Source organism: Halichoerus grypus, chromosome 4 (genome assembly GCF_964656455.1).
Source record: "Halichoerus grypus chromosome 4, mHalGry1.hap1.1, whole genome shotgun sequence".
NCBI classification, from domain to species: domain Eukaryota; kingdom Metazoa; phylum Chordata; class Mammalia; order Carnivora; family Phocidae; genus Halichoerus; species Halichoerus grypus.
In genome coordinates this window covers 116,984,607-117,002,445 of record NC_135715.1, presented here as the reverse complement: position 1 = coordinate 117,002,445, position 17,839 = coordinate 116,984,607, and the positions used below count along the sequence as shown (strand labels likewise).

Here is a 17,839-nt window from a genome sequence, read left to right as displayed (position 1 = left end):
TACAATGTAAATAAGAATACCTCCACGTGGAAGGATAATATAATTTGTATATGTCTCACAAGTGAGTAGTAGAAGAGTTGGGATGATAAAACTCCTCTGGAGATTTCCCCCAATGGCCCCAGTATATAAAACACACATTCAGAAATCAAGTCATTGAACCTTTGCTCTGGTCAGGTTCTGTGCACACCACAAGGGCTCCCAGATGAGAGGTTATGTTTTCTGTCCTCCCAGAGCTCACAGTCCAAGGAGGGACAGATAAGTAAACAATGAATCATAGTGTCCAAGAATTCCTTTAAAGGAGATAAGGGCCAAGGTGAGTGAGATCCCAGGAGAAAGTTCCTCAGGTCAGCGAGAGCTCAGGAGGGGAAACTTGCTTGTCCTGAGCCGTGGGGAATGAGCAGCAGTTTGCAAGCAGATGGGGAGAGCTTGGAGCTGGGACATGCCAGGGAAAAGGGAACAGCAGGTACAAGGTCCAGAGGCTTAAGAGGATTTCTTGTGTCTGGGGATCTACAAATAGTTCTGCATTTTTGGAGGCAGGGGTCAAGACTGGTGGTAGAAAAGTCCCTAGTAGTCAGTGAAGGAAAAAAAGGAAGGCAAGAGCGAAGGGGTTGCATGATTAACAGACATGATACTTTCAGACAAGAGAGGCCTTTAATAGGCAAGGGAAAGGAGCTAATGAAGAGGGAGCGGTTGAAGCTGTCAAGAAAGAGAAGAGGTGACGGATGGAGCTGGGTACAGAGGGCTGCTGGAGGAAACAGCAGTGTGAGTGCAGGGGTCCTGCCCTGCAAGGGCTCCTTCTCTGAGCCATGTAGCAGGTGGGAGGGGCAGGGATGAATACAGGGAAAGAGAAGTATGTGTATATAGCCTTTCTTTGTGAAAGAGGGAGCTGAGAGTTGACTGGGGGCCTAAGGACAGTCTTGGGGTTTTATGCTAGCAACTGTGAATAGAGACTGACCAGAGATGCATAATGGGATGTTCAAGCTTCCTTGGAGGCAAAGTGGCAATTCTTACCATAAATTCCGAGCAGTGGGCACAGAGCCCCAAGCAAGCTCTTGTTCACAGAACGTATCACTGGATAGGCACCCAGACTTCAAGCTAAGGGTTTAGGTTCAAGAGACTCCCTTTCCCACCTCTGTACCCTTTTCCAGTGGCCCTTTTAATTGTGCTTATTGCATTGTCCTTATCCAATCAGTAGAAGTGTGTGATTTTTTTTCAGTAGCACTCAGCATCCTGGATAAAAGCAAAGGAAGTGTGCTGTTGAGTTGATTCAGAGCTAGGGGTTTGGTAGCTGGTGTGATATAAAGACAAGAGGTTGTAGGACGCCTGGGTGGCTCAGTTGGTTAAGCGTCTGCCTTCAGCTCAGGTCATGATCCCAGGGTCCTGGGATTGAGTCCCACATTGGGCTCCCTGCTCAGCAGGGAGTCTGCTTCTCCCTCTCCCTCTGCCTGCCGCTCTCCCTGCTTGTGCTCTCTCTCTGTCAAATAAATAAAATCTTAAAAAAAAAATAAAGACAAGAGGCTGGGAGTTGAGGATGCCAGTTAACAGAGTAATTTCAATTATAAATCATGGCATAGAGACAAATGGAAGGAAACAGATCTAGGGTTAATAATCTTGGAGAAGAGGGAAGACTTAAGGAGATAGAAATCCCTAGTAATACTGAGAGCAAGGGTGTGTCATATCTGCAAGGATACATTACTGTTATGTGATACACTAACGTTCAAAACTTCAGATACAGATGAAAACATAGTCTTTAAAAAAAAAAAATCCAACAAACAGAATCTGGGATGTAGAATAATTTTCTATGGTTCATGAGCATCCCCATCTTTTATTTTGTCAGATTGCCTACAAAAAAGGTCATGTTGAACAGCAATCTCAATTCACAACGCTGCCGGATCCTCCAGATATAGAATTTGCTAAGAAAGTGACCAATCAAGTGAGCAAGGTAAGTAAATAGGGCTGGGACACTGTCTCCCTTGAAACCTCTGGCTTAATCCTCTCAAACACCAGAGAAAGTAAGTAAGGGGAACCCGAAGACCCAACACCAACACTGAGAGTATTTTTGCAATATGACCCTAAAAAGTCTACAGCAAAAACAATACATCTGTTAACACTGTGGGGCCATGTTAATAAATGTTCGTGATCGGTAAATGTGAAAGCTGCATTTTAAAAAACAGAACCTGTGTCCTGATGTCATTTGACATCGTGACTTCAGAAAGTGCTACTAACCAGAACTGAGTCACCACACATTTTCTTGGAGGATCTGATTGTCTTAATTCAGTGTGAAGAACCTCGTACGGTTTTATGCTCTCTGTCAGACATGGAGAAAATAAGAATGCATGAGTGATCTCTCAGACATGGCTCAGTTTGACAGCCGTGGGCAGTGCACCTCATAACTTTTAAGCTTTGTCTATATTTAGGCTGGTAAGCTAGCTCTGTGGAATGCAGACCTCACAGAGAATGCCGAGAGACAGATGTTCAACTGATGACCAGACCGATGCTAAATTCCTATTTTAAATTGGTTCAAATCAGGCCACTTTCTCCTGGGATACTGCTGCTTTTAAATACTTTTCTTTGCCCTCTGTGGAGTTCAGTCCCAATTTGGTCTTCTGCTTCAATTTTGGGGGAACCTCAAGGTTTCTATCTTGTTTAGGTATTTTGGGGAAAAGGCTGTCTCCAGGAAAGGAGAAGGAGAAAAATTATCAATGATGAAGTCTATTCAGTGATGTTTTTAGTGTCTGATATCGCAGACTTCTAACTATAACCAAGGGCTATTTGGATAATAGATCTGATAAGTACAGTAAATTTTCACTAATAGGAATGCCATGAACCTGAAATTTGCCCAGGGCAAAGCAGAAATGAACTTTAGAACTGTCCATAAAGAGCTGGCCTGCTGAAAATATTGATACTTAAATAAGATTAGGGAACAAGGATAATTGATCTTTTTTGAAGAAAAAGAACAACCTGATTTCAAATGGTCATTTAGAAAGAAATCTATTTTTAATTTTTATTTGAAGCATATTTTAAAAGATATCTTACTAATGCAACACACTTTTACCTTATTTGAGTGTGCAGTGTGGGCACTTGAACATGATAAAAAAATAAATCCCTTTCCAACTGCTCTATAATCAGTCTCCACTAATTTAGACATGCCAGTTAGTCTAGAATTGCACTCTTCGATGTAGTGGCCATCATCCACGTGTGACCATTGAGCATTTCAAATGCGATTGTATAAACTGAAGGTCCTATATGCATGAAATGGACACTGGGTCTTGAACACTTAGGACAAAAAGAAATGTAAAATAACTCATTGTTTTCATATTGATTACATGTTGAAGTCATATTTTTGGACCTATTGGGTTAAGTAAAATATATTATTAAAATTAATTTCACACCTGTTTCTTCTTGCATTTTAAAAATTGGCTACTAGAAAATGTAAAATTACAGTGGTGGCTGGCATTATATGCCTGTTGGACTGCACCACCACACCCAGATATGGTGGCATCATTGGGCATTTTGAAAACCTCACCAGTGCTGGTTTTGCCCTTGTGGAATAACAATATGAGCCAAGGGAGGATGGCTGTGGATGGAAGTCACCAGATTTGGCTATTCATCCCAGTCTTACCCAAATTCCAAGTTTTTAAAGGCTGCTGTGCATCCAAAATAATACTCACTTTGGGAAGAAATGCTTGTGATTGGTAGCAGTCCATCCATCAACAGACCATCCCATGAGAGAGGACTAGGGCCGTGGTGGAGGAGAGAGAGGTGATTTAGCTGTGGGACTTGCCTCTGTTCTCTTGAAGTGTTCCCCACAGTCATGGGCTTTGACTCATATTTCAGTATTATCATTTCCTTGCTTTCCAACATGGATAAAATCTCCTTTATCTAGTCACTCTTAGGTATTTAAATTCAGCATTTCCTTGTCTGTGTTTCCCAGATCCATCCCTGAGTCTTACAGCCTTCGGTTCATATGTTAATATAATGATTGTGTATCTGCAATGATTATAGGGCTTATATATTATATTATTTATCAGCTTTCCTTACTGTATCTGTCAGAATCCGTTCTCTCACCTTTGTCTTTGGCCAAAGCCACCAGCTCCATACCAGCACTCGTCCTGACTCCGCTGCATTTTGTAGCTCAAACACAGATGGATAGGCAGGCAGGGTGGTTCGTGTAAGCAAGCATTCCCGTGAGGTCACTGTGCACACTACAACCAGCTGAAAGTGGGATTCTGAATGCAACATTGGGCAGTCCCTTTAGTTTCTCTGTCCTTGCCTCTCTGCTTCCTTGTAGATTCATAATGTGAGGAAAAATGTGAGATTTCAGGCTAGAATTTCCAGTGATACCTAACTGGGATCTAGAGTTGAAAGGAAAAGCTCTGTTTCCTTTACTCTCTGTGCACACTCCTGCCACCTTTCACCACACCAACCAATTCTCTGACACTAACTCAGTGTCCTATAATTCAGTTCAATTCCGACATTATCTACCTGGTGTTCGCCTCAGATCTCACAAGTTAAGGGCTCAGACCCACAAGACTGGCCCTACTTCAGACTACTAGTCGTAAATCTGGACCTCCCATACTTCTGACAGACTGGCTTAAATCCAGGGTTCCCATGACCCACTCCTCAGGTTTAATAATTTGCTAATAATTGGCTCACAGAACTCAGGGAAACACTCTCTTATGTTTATTACATAACAGAGGATACCGATGAACAACCAGGATAAAGAGGTACCTGGGGTGAGGTCCTGAAGGGTCCCAAGCACAGGACCTTCCGTCCCTGTGGACCTGGGGTGTGCTACTCTCCCAGCATGTGGATGTGTTCACCCACCTGGAAGCTCTCTGAATTGTGCACTTCAGGGACTTTTATGGTGGTTTCATCACATAGGCCTGACTGATTATTAACTTCATCTCCGGCCCCTCTCCCCTCCTCAGAGGATGAAGGGAGGGGTGGAAAGTTCCAAGTTTCTAAGCATTGCTTGGTTTTTGTGGTGACTAGCCCCCATCATATTGCTATCCAGGAATTATCTCAGAACAAAAGAAAACCCAGGGCATCTGGGTGGCTCAGTCAGTTAAGCCTCTAACTCTTGATTTCGGCTCAGGTCCTGATCTCAGTCAGGGGATCGAGCCCCATGTCGGGCTCTGCGCTCGGTGCGGAGTCTGCTTGTCCCTCTTTCCGCTCTCTCTTCTCCCCATTGTCAAATAAATAAAATCTTTAAGAGAAGGACAACCCTATCACTCAGGAGATTACAAGTGTTTAGGAGCTCTCTATTAGGAACTGGGGGCAGAGACCAATATATATTTTAGTATTTCACTAGAATATTTTTAAAAACATCTTTCAGTAAATATTGCTGCACAGCACAAAGATGCCAAGCTCTGATCTTCTAAAACCATGGAAACTCCTCTATCACAAAGACTTAGGGAGAGATTTCCATTGATTGCACTAGAAGAGATTTGGTTGAGTTAGGAAAGCAGCCCTGGGCCCACTATGGGTTTTATGAAAATATCACTTGGGACCCCCTCCACCTGTCTGAGAGGATAGCATTTCTATGAATGAAGCTGTCAGAAGTCCCAGTGTTTAGCAACTCACAGAAAAACCTGAAGTGTGATTAACTAACAGGCTTTGTATTCCTTCCATTTGATAACCACATCAAAACCACAGATGCAGATGTGGAAAGTAGAAAATAGAGCCATGTGTTTAAGTAGGACATTAGGGTGTCTAATTTGTGCCCAATGCAAGCCTTTCAGCTCATTTCTGAGGAAGCAGTTTTACTACATCTATCGACATGCAGTTACTCTCTTGCCCACAGAAGGTGTTCCAGAGCTTGTAATTGACCCAATGTACTGTCCTCTGTTAAATGAACACAGAATCCTAGAGAAAGTTAAATCAATTCTTGCTGCCAGGTTTCCATTGATTGACTTCAAACATGACAGAAGGGCTAGAGTGGAATTGGAGGGAAAGTTGGGTGTTGGACCCCTGGGACGGCTAACCCATCTCTGTGTACCACGTAAACACTCAGGCCTTGCTGCCAGACATGTAGAGTGAGACCATTTGGTTGACAGAGGAGGTCCCACATGGACACATACCTCTCTCTTCCCCTCATTCCTCAAGCTACAGGCCTTTATTCTTTCAACTCCTCCCCTACCTGCAGTGAAGGGGAAGGCCGTAGCTTCCTCAACAGTTAACAAGCTGCAGCCTCAGTCCCTTGTAGTGAGAATCTTCCCAGACTTGGGAGTACTCAGGGCTGGATTGTGAGAGATCTACTTCCAAGGTGACCCATTTTAGATACTGGTTCATGAAGAGAAAGAAGTGGGAATGGACTTGGGGTGAGAGTGCTGGGTGGTCTTATACTCTTGTTTCTTGTTTTATTTTAGTTTTTTTTTTTTTTTTTTTTTTTGAGAGAGAATGTATGAGTGGGGGTGGGGGCGTCAGGAAGGAGCAGAAGGCAAGAGAGACACACCCAGGGTGGAGCCCAACACAGGGCTCAGTCTCACCACCCTGAGATCATCACCTGAGCTGAATCCAAGAGTCACATGCTTAGCTCACTGACCCACTGGGCGCCCCTGCATCTTGTTTTAATATCTTTTAAAACATCAGATATCTATTTCTTAATGTGAGAATTAATTTTTACTTAATTTTCTTTAACAAATCTACATATGTGATTCTTATTTCTCCATAATGGCCCAGCTTTTGGACCTCATTAAGAATGTCTGCTGTGGGGATGCCTGGGTGGCTCAGTCGGTTAAGCCTCTGCCTTTGGCTCAGGTTGTGATCCTAGGGTCCTGGGATAGAGCCCTACATCAGCCTTCTTGCTCAGCGGGGAACCTGCTTCTCCCTCTGCCTGCAGCTTCCTCTGCTTGTGCCCTCTCTCTCTGACAAATAAGTAAAATCTAAAAAAAAAAAAAAAAAATGCCGCCTTCTCAATTTTAAGTTATATTACAAAGTTTTGGGGATGCATCAGGCCCTGTTGCCCCTACCCCCAATCTTGGAGGTTTCTTCCTTTGACAGCAAGCAGAGGAAGGGCAATATCCCCCACCAAGAATGTAGATTGGAGATCTTAACCTGTGCATGTACATCAAAAATCCTCTGAAGTTGTGTTTATGGGCATTTTATAGCTTTCTCAGATTTCTGAAGAGGTCTATTCCCCGAAAAGATTAGAAATACTTCTATAGGCAATCAGCCAATCAAAAAAATCCATTTTGACCAATTGAATTCAGTCTGTTTTGATTGACTGAAGAGTTGACTTCAATTTTTTTAAAGCTTCAAAAGAGGAGAGTAGACTAATTGGTGCTTTAATGTAAATATTATCTCAACAAAGATTTCTATCGAAGAATACACACACAATTTTCTCCAGTTTCTTATTCTGTTATGCTAGCAATGTTATCACTATTATTACAGTTATTGTAGCCTACATTTATTTAACACAGTAGAGTTTGCAAAGGACTTTACAGGGTATGAACTTATTTAATCTTTCCAACAATCCTCTATGGAAGGTATTATTATTATTGTTGGTGCTGTGGCTGAGAACCCTGAAACTTGGAGAGGCTAAGTCACACCGTTGGTAATAATGGAGTGCAGTCTTGGGCCCAGAGCTTCTGGATTCAGGCCCAGGGCTCTAAAATTTATAGTTATGAAAACCACTTGGCTATTTATTGGCATATTAAGCTCTTGAGAAGAAAGGGTATAGGCATTTGAGAAAGGGTTGAACATCCTTTAACTCAAACTCACTGGCTCTGCACATCGCTCCTCCTTGGCACTGGTTCTGTTAAAGGTATACCAGAAAACCACTTTCTTTTCTCTTGAAGAGTATAGTGGGGGTATATGTGTGCAGATACCTTGAGACTCATTGGTTGTGTCTGTTAACACATTTCCCAAGAAGGGGAAATTGCTGTAACTCAGCTATGGCTCTGGTTCATATGCCCAGATTTGGGGTTGACTAGTTTAATTTTATTCTAAGAACAGTATAGGCCAAGGTAGTTTGAAGCCGCATATCATGGACTCAGCTCAATTTAGTGTATTTGAGCATGCATTTATGAGGTCACTTTTATGTGCTGCATTTTTTGGAGGTGGTGTTTGGGAGTAAGATGAGGCAATTTTTGAATTACTTGCCAGTTCCCATTAAAATTTCTTTAAGTCTCAACTGGAAAGTCTTATTAATTAGTCTGCAAGCCAAATTTTATATTGCTTTCTGGGTAACTAGAAGTTTTGGTAAAGCTCAGAAATAAGTTCACCTGGCATGGAAATCTGGGGTTGAGTGGTTTTATTATAACTCTGAAATACAAGTGGAGGATGCTTCTGAGTCTCCTTCCTCAAACATCAGAGAATATCCATAAGTTCTGAATGAACTAAGTCTCCAGATTCAACAATAAGAGGGTCAATTATTACCTCTACCCCCTTGCTCAACTTTCTTGTTGACACTATACTAGAAGATTTGAAAGCACCTATTAAGAACTTAAGGGCCATAGTCAAGATATTTTTTTATTTAAAAAAAAATTTTTTTTTAAGATTTTATTTATTTATTTGACACAGAGAGACACAGCGAGAGAGGGAACACAAGCAGGGGGAGTGGGAGAGGGAGAAGCAGACTCCCTGTGGAGCAGGGAGCCCGTTGTGGGGCTCGATCCCAGGACCCTGGGATCACGACCTGAGCCAAAGACAGACGCTTAACGACTGAGCCATCCAGGCTCCCCTATTTAAAAAAAGTTTTTAAAGATATTTTTAAAAGCTGCCCATTACCACTTTTCTGTCTGTCTTGTCAATTTCTGTATTTTCTATATTTTGTCTTCCCTTCTTTTTTTCTCCTAGCAAAAATACAAGGCAGACTATGAAAATAAAATCAAAGGCAAATGGAGTGAGACACCTTGCTTTGAAATTGCAACCGCCAGAATGAATGCCAATAACATCAGCACGGTAAGTAGCAAGGAATGGCTGGATGCTCTTGGGTTGCAGGGTGACCCTTTCCTTTATGACCCCCAGCCACACCTGAAGTAATACCAGAACATTAGAGTCCAGGTACCTCTTCTTGGGGGTAAGACCTGTGTAGAGTTCCTAACCAGAGAGAAATCTCCCAGTCTTTCCTCCCTTTTGCGAAATACTGTTTTGATCAGATTCCATTATTCTTGCCTCAATTTTCAAATGAACAACAAGGTTTCAAGGTTTATACAGGTTAAAGGGGCCCTTTTAAATTCATTCTTTGCCTGGAAAACCCAAACTAAGAAATCTCCTAGTCTTTCCTCCCTTTTGCGAAATACTGTTTTGATCAGATTCCATTATTCTTGCCTCAATTTTTATATGAACAACAGGGTTTCAGGTTTATACAGGTTAAAGGGGCCCTTTTAAATTCATTCTTTGCCTGGGAAACCCAAACTACATTTATGAAACTGACTAGTTTCTTCCCATATTGTCTTCACTGAAAAACACTCTTTTTCTTTTCTCTGAAGTTCTCTGACCCTGGCCTTTGGAGCTCCTCCTTAGAGGCTGGTTTTCAACCTCTTATAATTGTTCCAAATCCCTGTTAAGTTGCTAATTGTTTTTGTGATGGCACTACCATCTCTCCTGGTAACCTGACTGTGTAAGCCGAGAGGAGCGGGGCTGTGTGTAAGCTCTCCCAGCAGCCCCTGTCCCGCCGGGTGAACCCTTGCGCGGTCTGTGTTCACAGCAGTTCTCCAGCTTGTTTAATATCTTACAGAGGAAATACCAGGAAGACTTCGAGAATATGAAGGACCAGATCTACTTCATGCAGACCGAAACGCCGGAGTACAAAGTGAATAAACAAGCTGGGCTGGCAGTTAGCAAGGTATGAGGAAATGCTCTCATTTGTCATGATGGTCTTATTGGGGGTGGATTTCTTATAACTCTTGCTTTTGTATATAATGAAAATAAAGAGGATTCTTGGGCAACAACAACAACAAGTACTTTGGGGTTATTATAAGGCTACCAAATTTTTGAAAAATTTTGCAGGTATGAGCATTAACAATACTCAAGTACCATCTTCAATATTTCATAAGGGACCTTTTGATACATGCAAGTAGAAAGGCTGTGCTCTCCAAAAGAAGGACCCCTCAAGAAAAGACAACTGGCAAACATCTGAATATGGACATTCCCACACTCACCATCACCATTATTTTTTTTATTTTCCTACTAATGGTGAAAATCTAGTCACAGACAAGATACATAGATCCATGGATATGCTCATATACTCTATAGAGTAAGTTTGGTAAACAGAGTCCTTGGCATTCTAAAGCACTAGAAAGCCTATAAACTTCACAAACAGACTTGATTCAAACCTTGGCCTTGGTTCTGCTGAAGGAGTGGAAGCAAGAAGCTGTCACTTCCTTTCACTAGGAAGCTTCACCTAGGAAGCTATTTCAGTCTCCAGGTGCAAGATAGTGATGTTTTGGATCAGGAGGCAAGCAGGGCAGGTGATGAAATTTGAAGGTAGAGCTAATCTTGTTTGCTGTTGGGTTGGATGTGGGATATGAGAAGAAAGTTTGGGTCTAAGCAACTACATGGATGGGATTTCCCTTTACAAGAGAAAGAAGAGTGCGGGAGGAGTGGATAATTATTTTTGGAGGGGAGACATAGGCTCAGCTTCCAATATGTAAGATCTGAGATGCCTTTTAGACATCTGAGTGGAAACATTAAGTGGGCAGTTGATTGTATGAGTCTGAAGTTTCAGGGGAGATACCTGGAAGGGTTGTATAAATTTGGGGGAATCATCAGTATATGGATAGTATTTAACATCATAAGACTGGAGGCCATCAAGGGAGCAAGTGTAGACAGAAATCTCTAAGGACTAAAGTCTGGAGTATCTCCATGTGAACACATCAGTGAGATGAGGTAGGAGTAGATTTGGGAGAGAGTGGGAAGCGAGTGAAGGGAGAAGGGAGTGATCAGCTATGTCAAATGTTTCTGACATGAATTTACCAATGTCTGGTCTCTGATGAACTCAACAAGAGCAAATTAGTTGAGTCTGCTTAGAGAGGGCTCATGATTGGGTGAGAACAGAGAAATAGAAGAACGTAAGCATACTCAACTTTTTCAAAGTATTTTCCTGAAAGGAAAAGAAGAAAATGAGGTAGTGGCTGAGGGATAGGTGGGTGAAGAGGGGATTCTTTTAAGATAACAAAGACACCATGTTTCTATGCTGTTGGGAAAAATCCAGTGTGGAGGGAAAATATGATGATATCTGAGGCGGGAAGAGTGGCTGGAGTGATATCCTTGAGTAAGTGAAAGAGGAAGGGTTCTGGTGCTTAACAGGAGGGGTAACTTTGCCACAAGTCCTGACAGTTCATCCATAAACAGGAGAAGAGGCCACATATTCCAGATACAGTTAGGGAGATAGGAGGGTGTGTGGAATTCCTTTTCTGGTTGGTTCCATTTTTCAATGAAACACATAATTCTGTAAGATAGAAAGGTTGTGTCTTTCATTCCTGTAGATTATCCTCTGTGAGTCTTCTGTGTGTGCTGTAGGGGGTGGTACATCTCTCTTTCAGCTGTGTATCTCCTGCCTTTGGAGACCAAACTGATGATATTTGGTTTTGAGGTTCTCAGATGTTGGTAGACTATCCAGGATTCTGTATCTAGGTCCTGTAATCTACAGTTATGTTGCCGGAATAAATGGCTGACACTGGGGGTCATGGTCAGAACTAGATCAGTTTCTTGTTCTCCCTTTTGGCATGTTCCTGACACAGGCTTTGGGTGCTCATTTAAAGCTTCTGCTAAAGCTAGAATCAAAGGTGCAAAGTGGGAAGGGCAGAAAGAAAAGGGAGGTTGTCATCCTTCATCCAACCTCCAGCCCCTCCCTCTCTCTTCTGCATGTACATTAAATACACACATGCTCACACACAGTCACAGATGAAGCATAAGAGGGTAGATTGATGATGCTTCTGGCTTGCTTTCTTTAAAGATGTGTTGGCACATTAGGCAGCTGGAAGCTAAGAGCTAAATGAGGGTTATGGAGCAGCAAGTGTCTGGGACATGATGCACTGTCATTTGGGTGTATCTTTTTCTCTTTGAGGGCGGGGACCAGGGGCTATTCTTTCTTGGACCTGTCCCAGAGCCAGTGCATAATCGATACCCTATGGACATTTTTGAATAAACAAATGAATGGGAAGAAAAGTTATCCTGGAAATGTATACAGTTGCTCTGCTGCTGTTATGAGTTACTCTGAGTATTTTGTTTGTAAAATGTCAAGCTGCCACTTTTCTAGAGAGAAAACTGATCTGTGGAACTATGTCATAATATCCGTAATAGAGACAAGAGCAAAAATAACCCAGAGCATTACTTTCTCATTTTATTTCACTCCTACAGGTAAAATACAAAGAAGACTATGAAAAGAATAAAGGAAAAGCAGATTATAATGTACTTCCTGCTGCAGAGAACCCACTGCTCAAGCAGCTGAAGGCGGCAGGAAATGTCCTGAGTGATGTAAGTACATTCTTGTTAAAGAGTGTTTTTTTAACCTTAGCTGCCAGAGAGATGAAATTTTTCTCCTATAATGACTAAATGCATATATAACTTTGCAAATACTTTAAGATTCTAGTGTAGCAGTTCCCCTGAACTGTTTACCCACAGGAAGACATGAAGGCCTCTGAGTATGATGTGTGTCAGTTTTGAGGGGCCTATGGATTTAGCTCAGTGGGCAGAGAAATCCTCATCTGCTTGTGGGCTCTGGTGCCTGAGCTTCCATATGGGCAAAGAGTATGCTAGAGGAGATACATGTGATCTCGATACAGGCAGAAGGAGACTTGGAAAGGGGAGGAGGGTGAGAGATGAAGTTGTGTATGCACGCTGCCCTTGTGTTCTTCAGGCGGGGCGAGGACAAACTGCCTGTGTTTCACAGCTGCTTCTCCTCACCTCCACCATTCTCTGTGCAGATCTTTCTCTAGAAACCATCATTTGCAGACAGTGTGACTTAAAAGATGGCTCCCTGAGTCTTCACAGGAGTTTCTACGTGTGGAATTAGTCTGACCAATCCATTAGATGTAAAATAGATTGGATAAGTGAGAAACGGCGTTAAGAGACTAACAGCCCGAGACCACTTTGACTATATAAATAAAGAGACTGAACATGTGATCAGTTGAGTTTTTCCCTTATAATTACACTGTATTAAGCTTTCCCAATATATGAGGATTATACATGGTTCTCTCTGTGGGTTAGTTATCTTTTCTTTGTCCCTCGAATTAAGTCAGCACCGTAGAAATGTGTACATGTGGTTCAGGAAGGGGGTGAGTGGAGTTGGAGTGGCAGGTGAGAGAGTCCATGCATCTGTCCAAATAGCTCTGTTGGGAAATCAGTGCAAAGCAGGTCTCCTGTTTCCTAGATGAAGGTCATCTTTACCAAACATCTAGAAGCCCAGGTTCAAATGTCTTTTGCTGATAGAGAACAATATAAAAATTTAAAAACCAAATAGCACCATTTACAATCTCAAAACCCAACATGAGAAAGTGACCAGACCTGCTTTCTCAGTTGCGCCTTTAAAATCCAGTAGTTGTTTATTGTTATCATTAGAGCTAAATTTAAATCCTAGCAGAGAATAAGAGTGAGTAGCCTTATCATCTGAGCTCTTGTATATACCGTAAATTTAAGATATACTGTCTGTTTGCCTAAGGGGTTTTCCCGTGGTGGAACGAGGAAGGGAGAGTGCGTGTATTTCTCAATGTATACTAAACTTTTTCGTGAAGGTTTATTTAAAAAAAAAAAATTCACTCTTGTTCAGAATATTCCTGTCTGTTGTGGCACCGTCAGTGAGGGATGAGTCTGTGAGCTGAGGGAGGGAAGATGGAGCAGTGCTGAAATACACACAACTCTCCACAGCTAAGGGCTTGGTCAGAGGCAGCAGACTTGTTTCTAGATTTTTTGGTGACTGTTAAAAACCTAAGCTTTACAGTCATTGCTAATGGAAGAAACTTACCATTCACCACACCCCAATGTTTGGTTGTCAGTTTTTAAGACAGTTGACAGGCGATATCTTTTTTTTCTTCTTCGTTTGTTGAGTGTTGGGCCATACAAGTGTTATAATCAGTGTGGGAGTGACAGGAATCTACTTTAACTGATCTTTTTTTTTTTCTTTGACAGAAACTATACAAGGAAAACTATGAAAAGACAAAGGCAAAGAGCATAAATTACTGCGAAACCCCCAAATTTCAACTGGATACAGTTATGCACAACTTCACTAGTGATGTAAGTAGTCCTGTGTGTACTTCTTCTGTTAAGCAAAGATCCGTTATTTCCCCCAATAAATACGTGAAATATGTCTTGTCTTTCAGGCTAAATACAAAGATTCCTACTTAAAGAATATTTTGGGACATTACGTAGGCAGCTTTGAGGATCCATATCATACGCACTGCATGAAAGTCGCAGCTCAAAACAGTGACGTAAGTTCTAAGACAATTGTCTAGCTTTCCAACTGGCACGTCTTTAGGGCATGAATAAATGGTTGCATCCTTATATCTGATTTCTTTTCTTCATAGAAAAACTACAAAGCAGAATATGAAGAAGACAGAGGCAAAGGCTTCTTCCCCCAGACTATAACTCAAGAGTATGAAACAATCAGGAAACTGGATCAGTGTAAAGATGTAAGTCTATAGTATGAACTTTGACTGTCCTGCCCTCCGTAGCCTCTAGGGGTCAAGAGAAACTTACAATGGTAACACTTTTCAAATAAATGCAAGCAAGGAAATGGCAAGAAACAAAATTTATTTTGTAGTAGATGACCTGATTTCTCCTATTGTCATCCATACATTTCAAGAGGTAGTTCTAGTTCATTTCCCCAAAGAAGGGTTATCGGAAATCTGAAGAATGAGAAAGTCTCTTGTACAGATGTGAAAGCATCTCTCAAAACCATGGCAGTCTAATTAGAAGAGAGCCCTGTGTTTGATTAACTATAAGTTTCTTTTCTTTTGGGGAACGGGTTCTGCCTTCTTGGCCTATAGGCCAACTTGGATTTGACCGCTAAAGCAATTCCTTTTTTCCTCCACAGCATACCTACAAAGTCCCTCCAGATAAGACAAAATTCACTCAAGTCACCGACTCTCCTGTTCAGGTGCAAGCCCAAGTCAATTCCAAACAACTGAGTGATGTAAGTTCCTTTAAATATGCAGGAAATCCAGTTAGGAGGGTTAACCTATCGTAAGTCCATATATAAAATCCAGTGACTTGTCACATTTACCAAAAAAGGCTAAGTAAGTTTTAGCACATTTAACTTGTCTATATTTGTAATCACCTAAAATATCTCCGTATTTAGTTGCCTTGCATCTTCTCAGATGGATAACAATGATAGCAAAAATGGTTCTAGAAGGGGAATGGTGTAGCTTACCGCCCTGGAAAGAACATGAGTTCTTGAGTCAGACAAGACTGGGTGAAATTCCAGCTGTCTTTACAACCTGGCAGCATAGGCAAATTGTTGAACCTCTCTATGCCTCCTATTTCCCTTTCGTAATTTGTGGTTGCTTTGAAGAGTAAATGAAAGGAGATACTAGCGTAGTACATACCCTGGCCCAGAGCAGATATTCAACACACGAGATATCTCTGTCTCAAATAAGTTTTTGAAAAATGGAGTTTTTGAGACAAGTTTTATCATGTGAGTTTTAAGTATGAACTTCCAAGCTTGTGTTGAACCAAACAAAACAATAAAAATAACCTCAGTCGATTTATGGCCAGAAATGAAGTCTTCACATAAGAGTCTTAACAAACCATAATGTGTGTGAGGGGATGTAACCAGGTTTGTTAGAACATGTTCTCCAGAAAGAGAGCATTGGCAACGGAAAGGGAGAAAGGGCTGTGAGTCTCAGAGTCCCCTGATTCTGAGGGCCGATTGTGATAATGCATGCAAGAGGGAGCATATGTGAGAGAGCCACCTCCTTCCAGGACAGTCCTACGCCAGTGACAGATGTGATATCACACAGGTTGTCAGTAACGCAGGGTGGCCCACCCTAGCTCTGGACTTGTGTCTCGATCTTAACAACATTGTCAGTTGTTATTTAAACAAAATGTATTTTACATTTTATTTTATGAAATGTGCCACATGAGATTTTTGTATTTTGGGACAATTCTTCAGAACTAATTGTCGCCTTTACTGTCTGTCTCCGTCTATTTCTGTCTCTCTCACTCTCTGTCTCAGCTGAACTACAAAGCAAAGCATGAAAGTGAGAAGTTCAAGTGCCACTTACCTCCAGATACTCCTGCCCTCCTCCAACACAAAGTCAATGCCTATAACCTGAGTGATGTAAGTTCCCATATACTATGCCATGGGCTATCCTGGTGACCTGTGCTTTTATTTCTGGATTGTTTCATTGAATAAACACTTCTATGTTCAAGATGGGAAGAACATTTAACCTGTGTATCACGTCCCTATGCCTCTGCCCACATACCTTTGAATTCACCTTATAAATGTAGGTAGCAATGTTATAAGTAGCTTCATACAATCAGACAATGTGTTTTAACCAACCCTCAAAATGCCACCAGTCATCTAGATTTAACTATAAATCATGTTAGCTATTTTAGCCATATATTCATTTGTGCTATACTAAAATTAATTTTCCCCCAGGACCTGGCTTTTTTAGATACAATTTCATTTTATTTATTCCTCAGATGTCTAATGTCCCTTATTTCACACAAATGGTGCTTATTTCTACATGTAAGAGAGCTTACACTAAGATATATAGGGTATTCAAAAGGAATTAAGGCCAAGGTTCCATTGCTACCGTTCATTTTCAAAACTTAATTTTGTAGAAAAGTCAAATTCTCCTTGGAGGGGAGATCTCAATTTCTTCAACAATTCTATAAATAAGTACTTAGATTATCCAGCATCAGTGAGTATTGTAATGATTCAGGAAATAATCTTTTCAGAGGACTTTGAGATCAAATTAAAGTGATATCTTTAGATCACAAAAAGTAAATTAACTCTAGAATATTTGTGCCACTCTGTGAAGTACTCAGTGTTAGGAATCAGATATTAGTATGGTCACTAAAATTAGGTAAATTTGATGAAAGATTCTAATGGGGAGTAGAGAACCTTGATCTTGGAAAATCAGAAGCTCCAGCTTGAAGCGAAATAACTAAAATATGCATGATTTTCTGGACAATGAAAATGGCCCATTTATTTCGTAGTAAGCCAGAGTATTGAGATACTCATTAGTCTTTAAAGTGTGGTAAACGTGCGTATCATTTTTGCCAATTCCTTTGTTAAAACGTTTCTGTCCAGAATATCTATAAGCACGACTGGGAGAAGAGCAAAGCGAAGAAGTTTGACATTAAAGTGGACGCCATTCCCCTGCTGGCAGCCAAGGCCAACAGCAGGATCGCCAGCGATGTGAGTGTGGCCTGGGCACCTGGGCAGGGGGCCTGCAGTGACGGTTCTCGGTGGGTGCCATCTGACACGTGTGACATCTTCACAGGTGATGTACAAGAAAGACTATGAGAAAAGTAAAGGGAAAATGATTGGAGCCCTGAGCATTAATGATGATCCCAAGATGCTGCACTCTTTGAAGACGGCCAAAAACCAGAGTGATGTGAGTGTCTTTGTAAATCTGTCTTGTTTTCAGATGTGGCTGCACTTATTGTTTATTATAACTTCGGATGGGACATTAGCCTAAATGAAATCTCTGACTCAGGATGACAAGTCAAACACGAAAGCCCACGGGGAAAAGATGATTAAGTTCCTCATTCTTACGACGTCTCTGTACTTTGAGACACCAGTGAATATTGTAAATGTTTCCTTAATCTTTTTAATGCCATCCGTTTTATTAGGGAGAAAATATACTAGCAATAGCGTTTTCTTTATTGTTTTTCCCAGAAATGGGCTTAATATTTCAGTATGTATAAACGCATATTCATTCCA

General features: G+C 41.3%; 1 protein-coding gene across 1 annotated transcript in view; it reads left to right on the top strand.

Annotated features, from left to right (window-relative positions):
- Positions 1 to 17,839, top strand: part of NEB (nebulin) — a 201,702-nt gene that overhangs the window by 14,185 nt on the left and 169,678 nt on the right. The window contains exons 9-19 of the mRNA XM_078070777.1: positions 1,838 to 1,942; positions 8,803 to 8,907; positions 9,686 to 9,793; positions 12,310 to 12,426; positions 14,077 to 14,181; positions 14,268 to 14,375; positions 14,472 to 14,576; positions 14,981 to 15,079; positions 16,121 to 16,225; positions 17,204 to 17,311; positions 17,397 to 17,510. Of these exons, the coding sequence (XP_077926903.1) occupies positions 1,838 to 1,942; positions 8,803 to 8,907; positions 9,686 to 9,793; positions 12,310 to 12,426; positions 14,077 to 14,181; positions 14,268 to 14,375; positions 14,472 to 14,576; positions 14,981 to 15,079; positions 16,121 to 16,225; positions 17,204 to 17,311; positions 17,397 to 17,510 (1,179 nt within the window). The remainder of the gene's footprint in view (positions 1 to 1,837; positions 1,943 to 8,802; positions 8,908 to 9,685; positions 9,794 to 12,309; positions 12,427 to 14,076; positions 14,182 to 14,267; positions 14,376 to 14,471; positions 14,577 to 14,980; positions 15,080 to 16,120; positions 16,226 to 17,203; positions 17,312 to 17,396; positions 17,511 to 17,839) is intronic.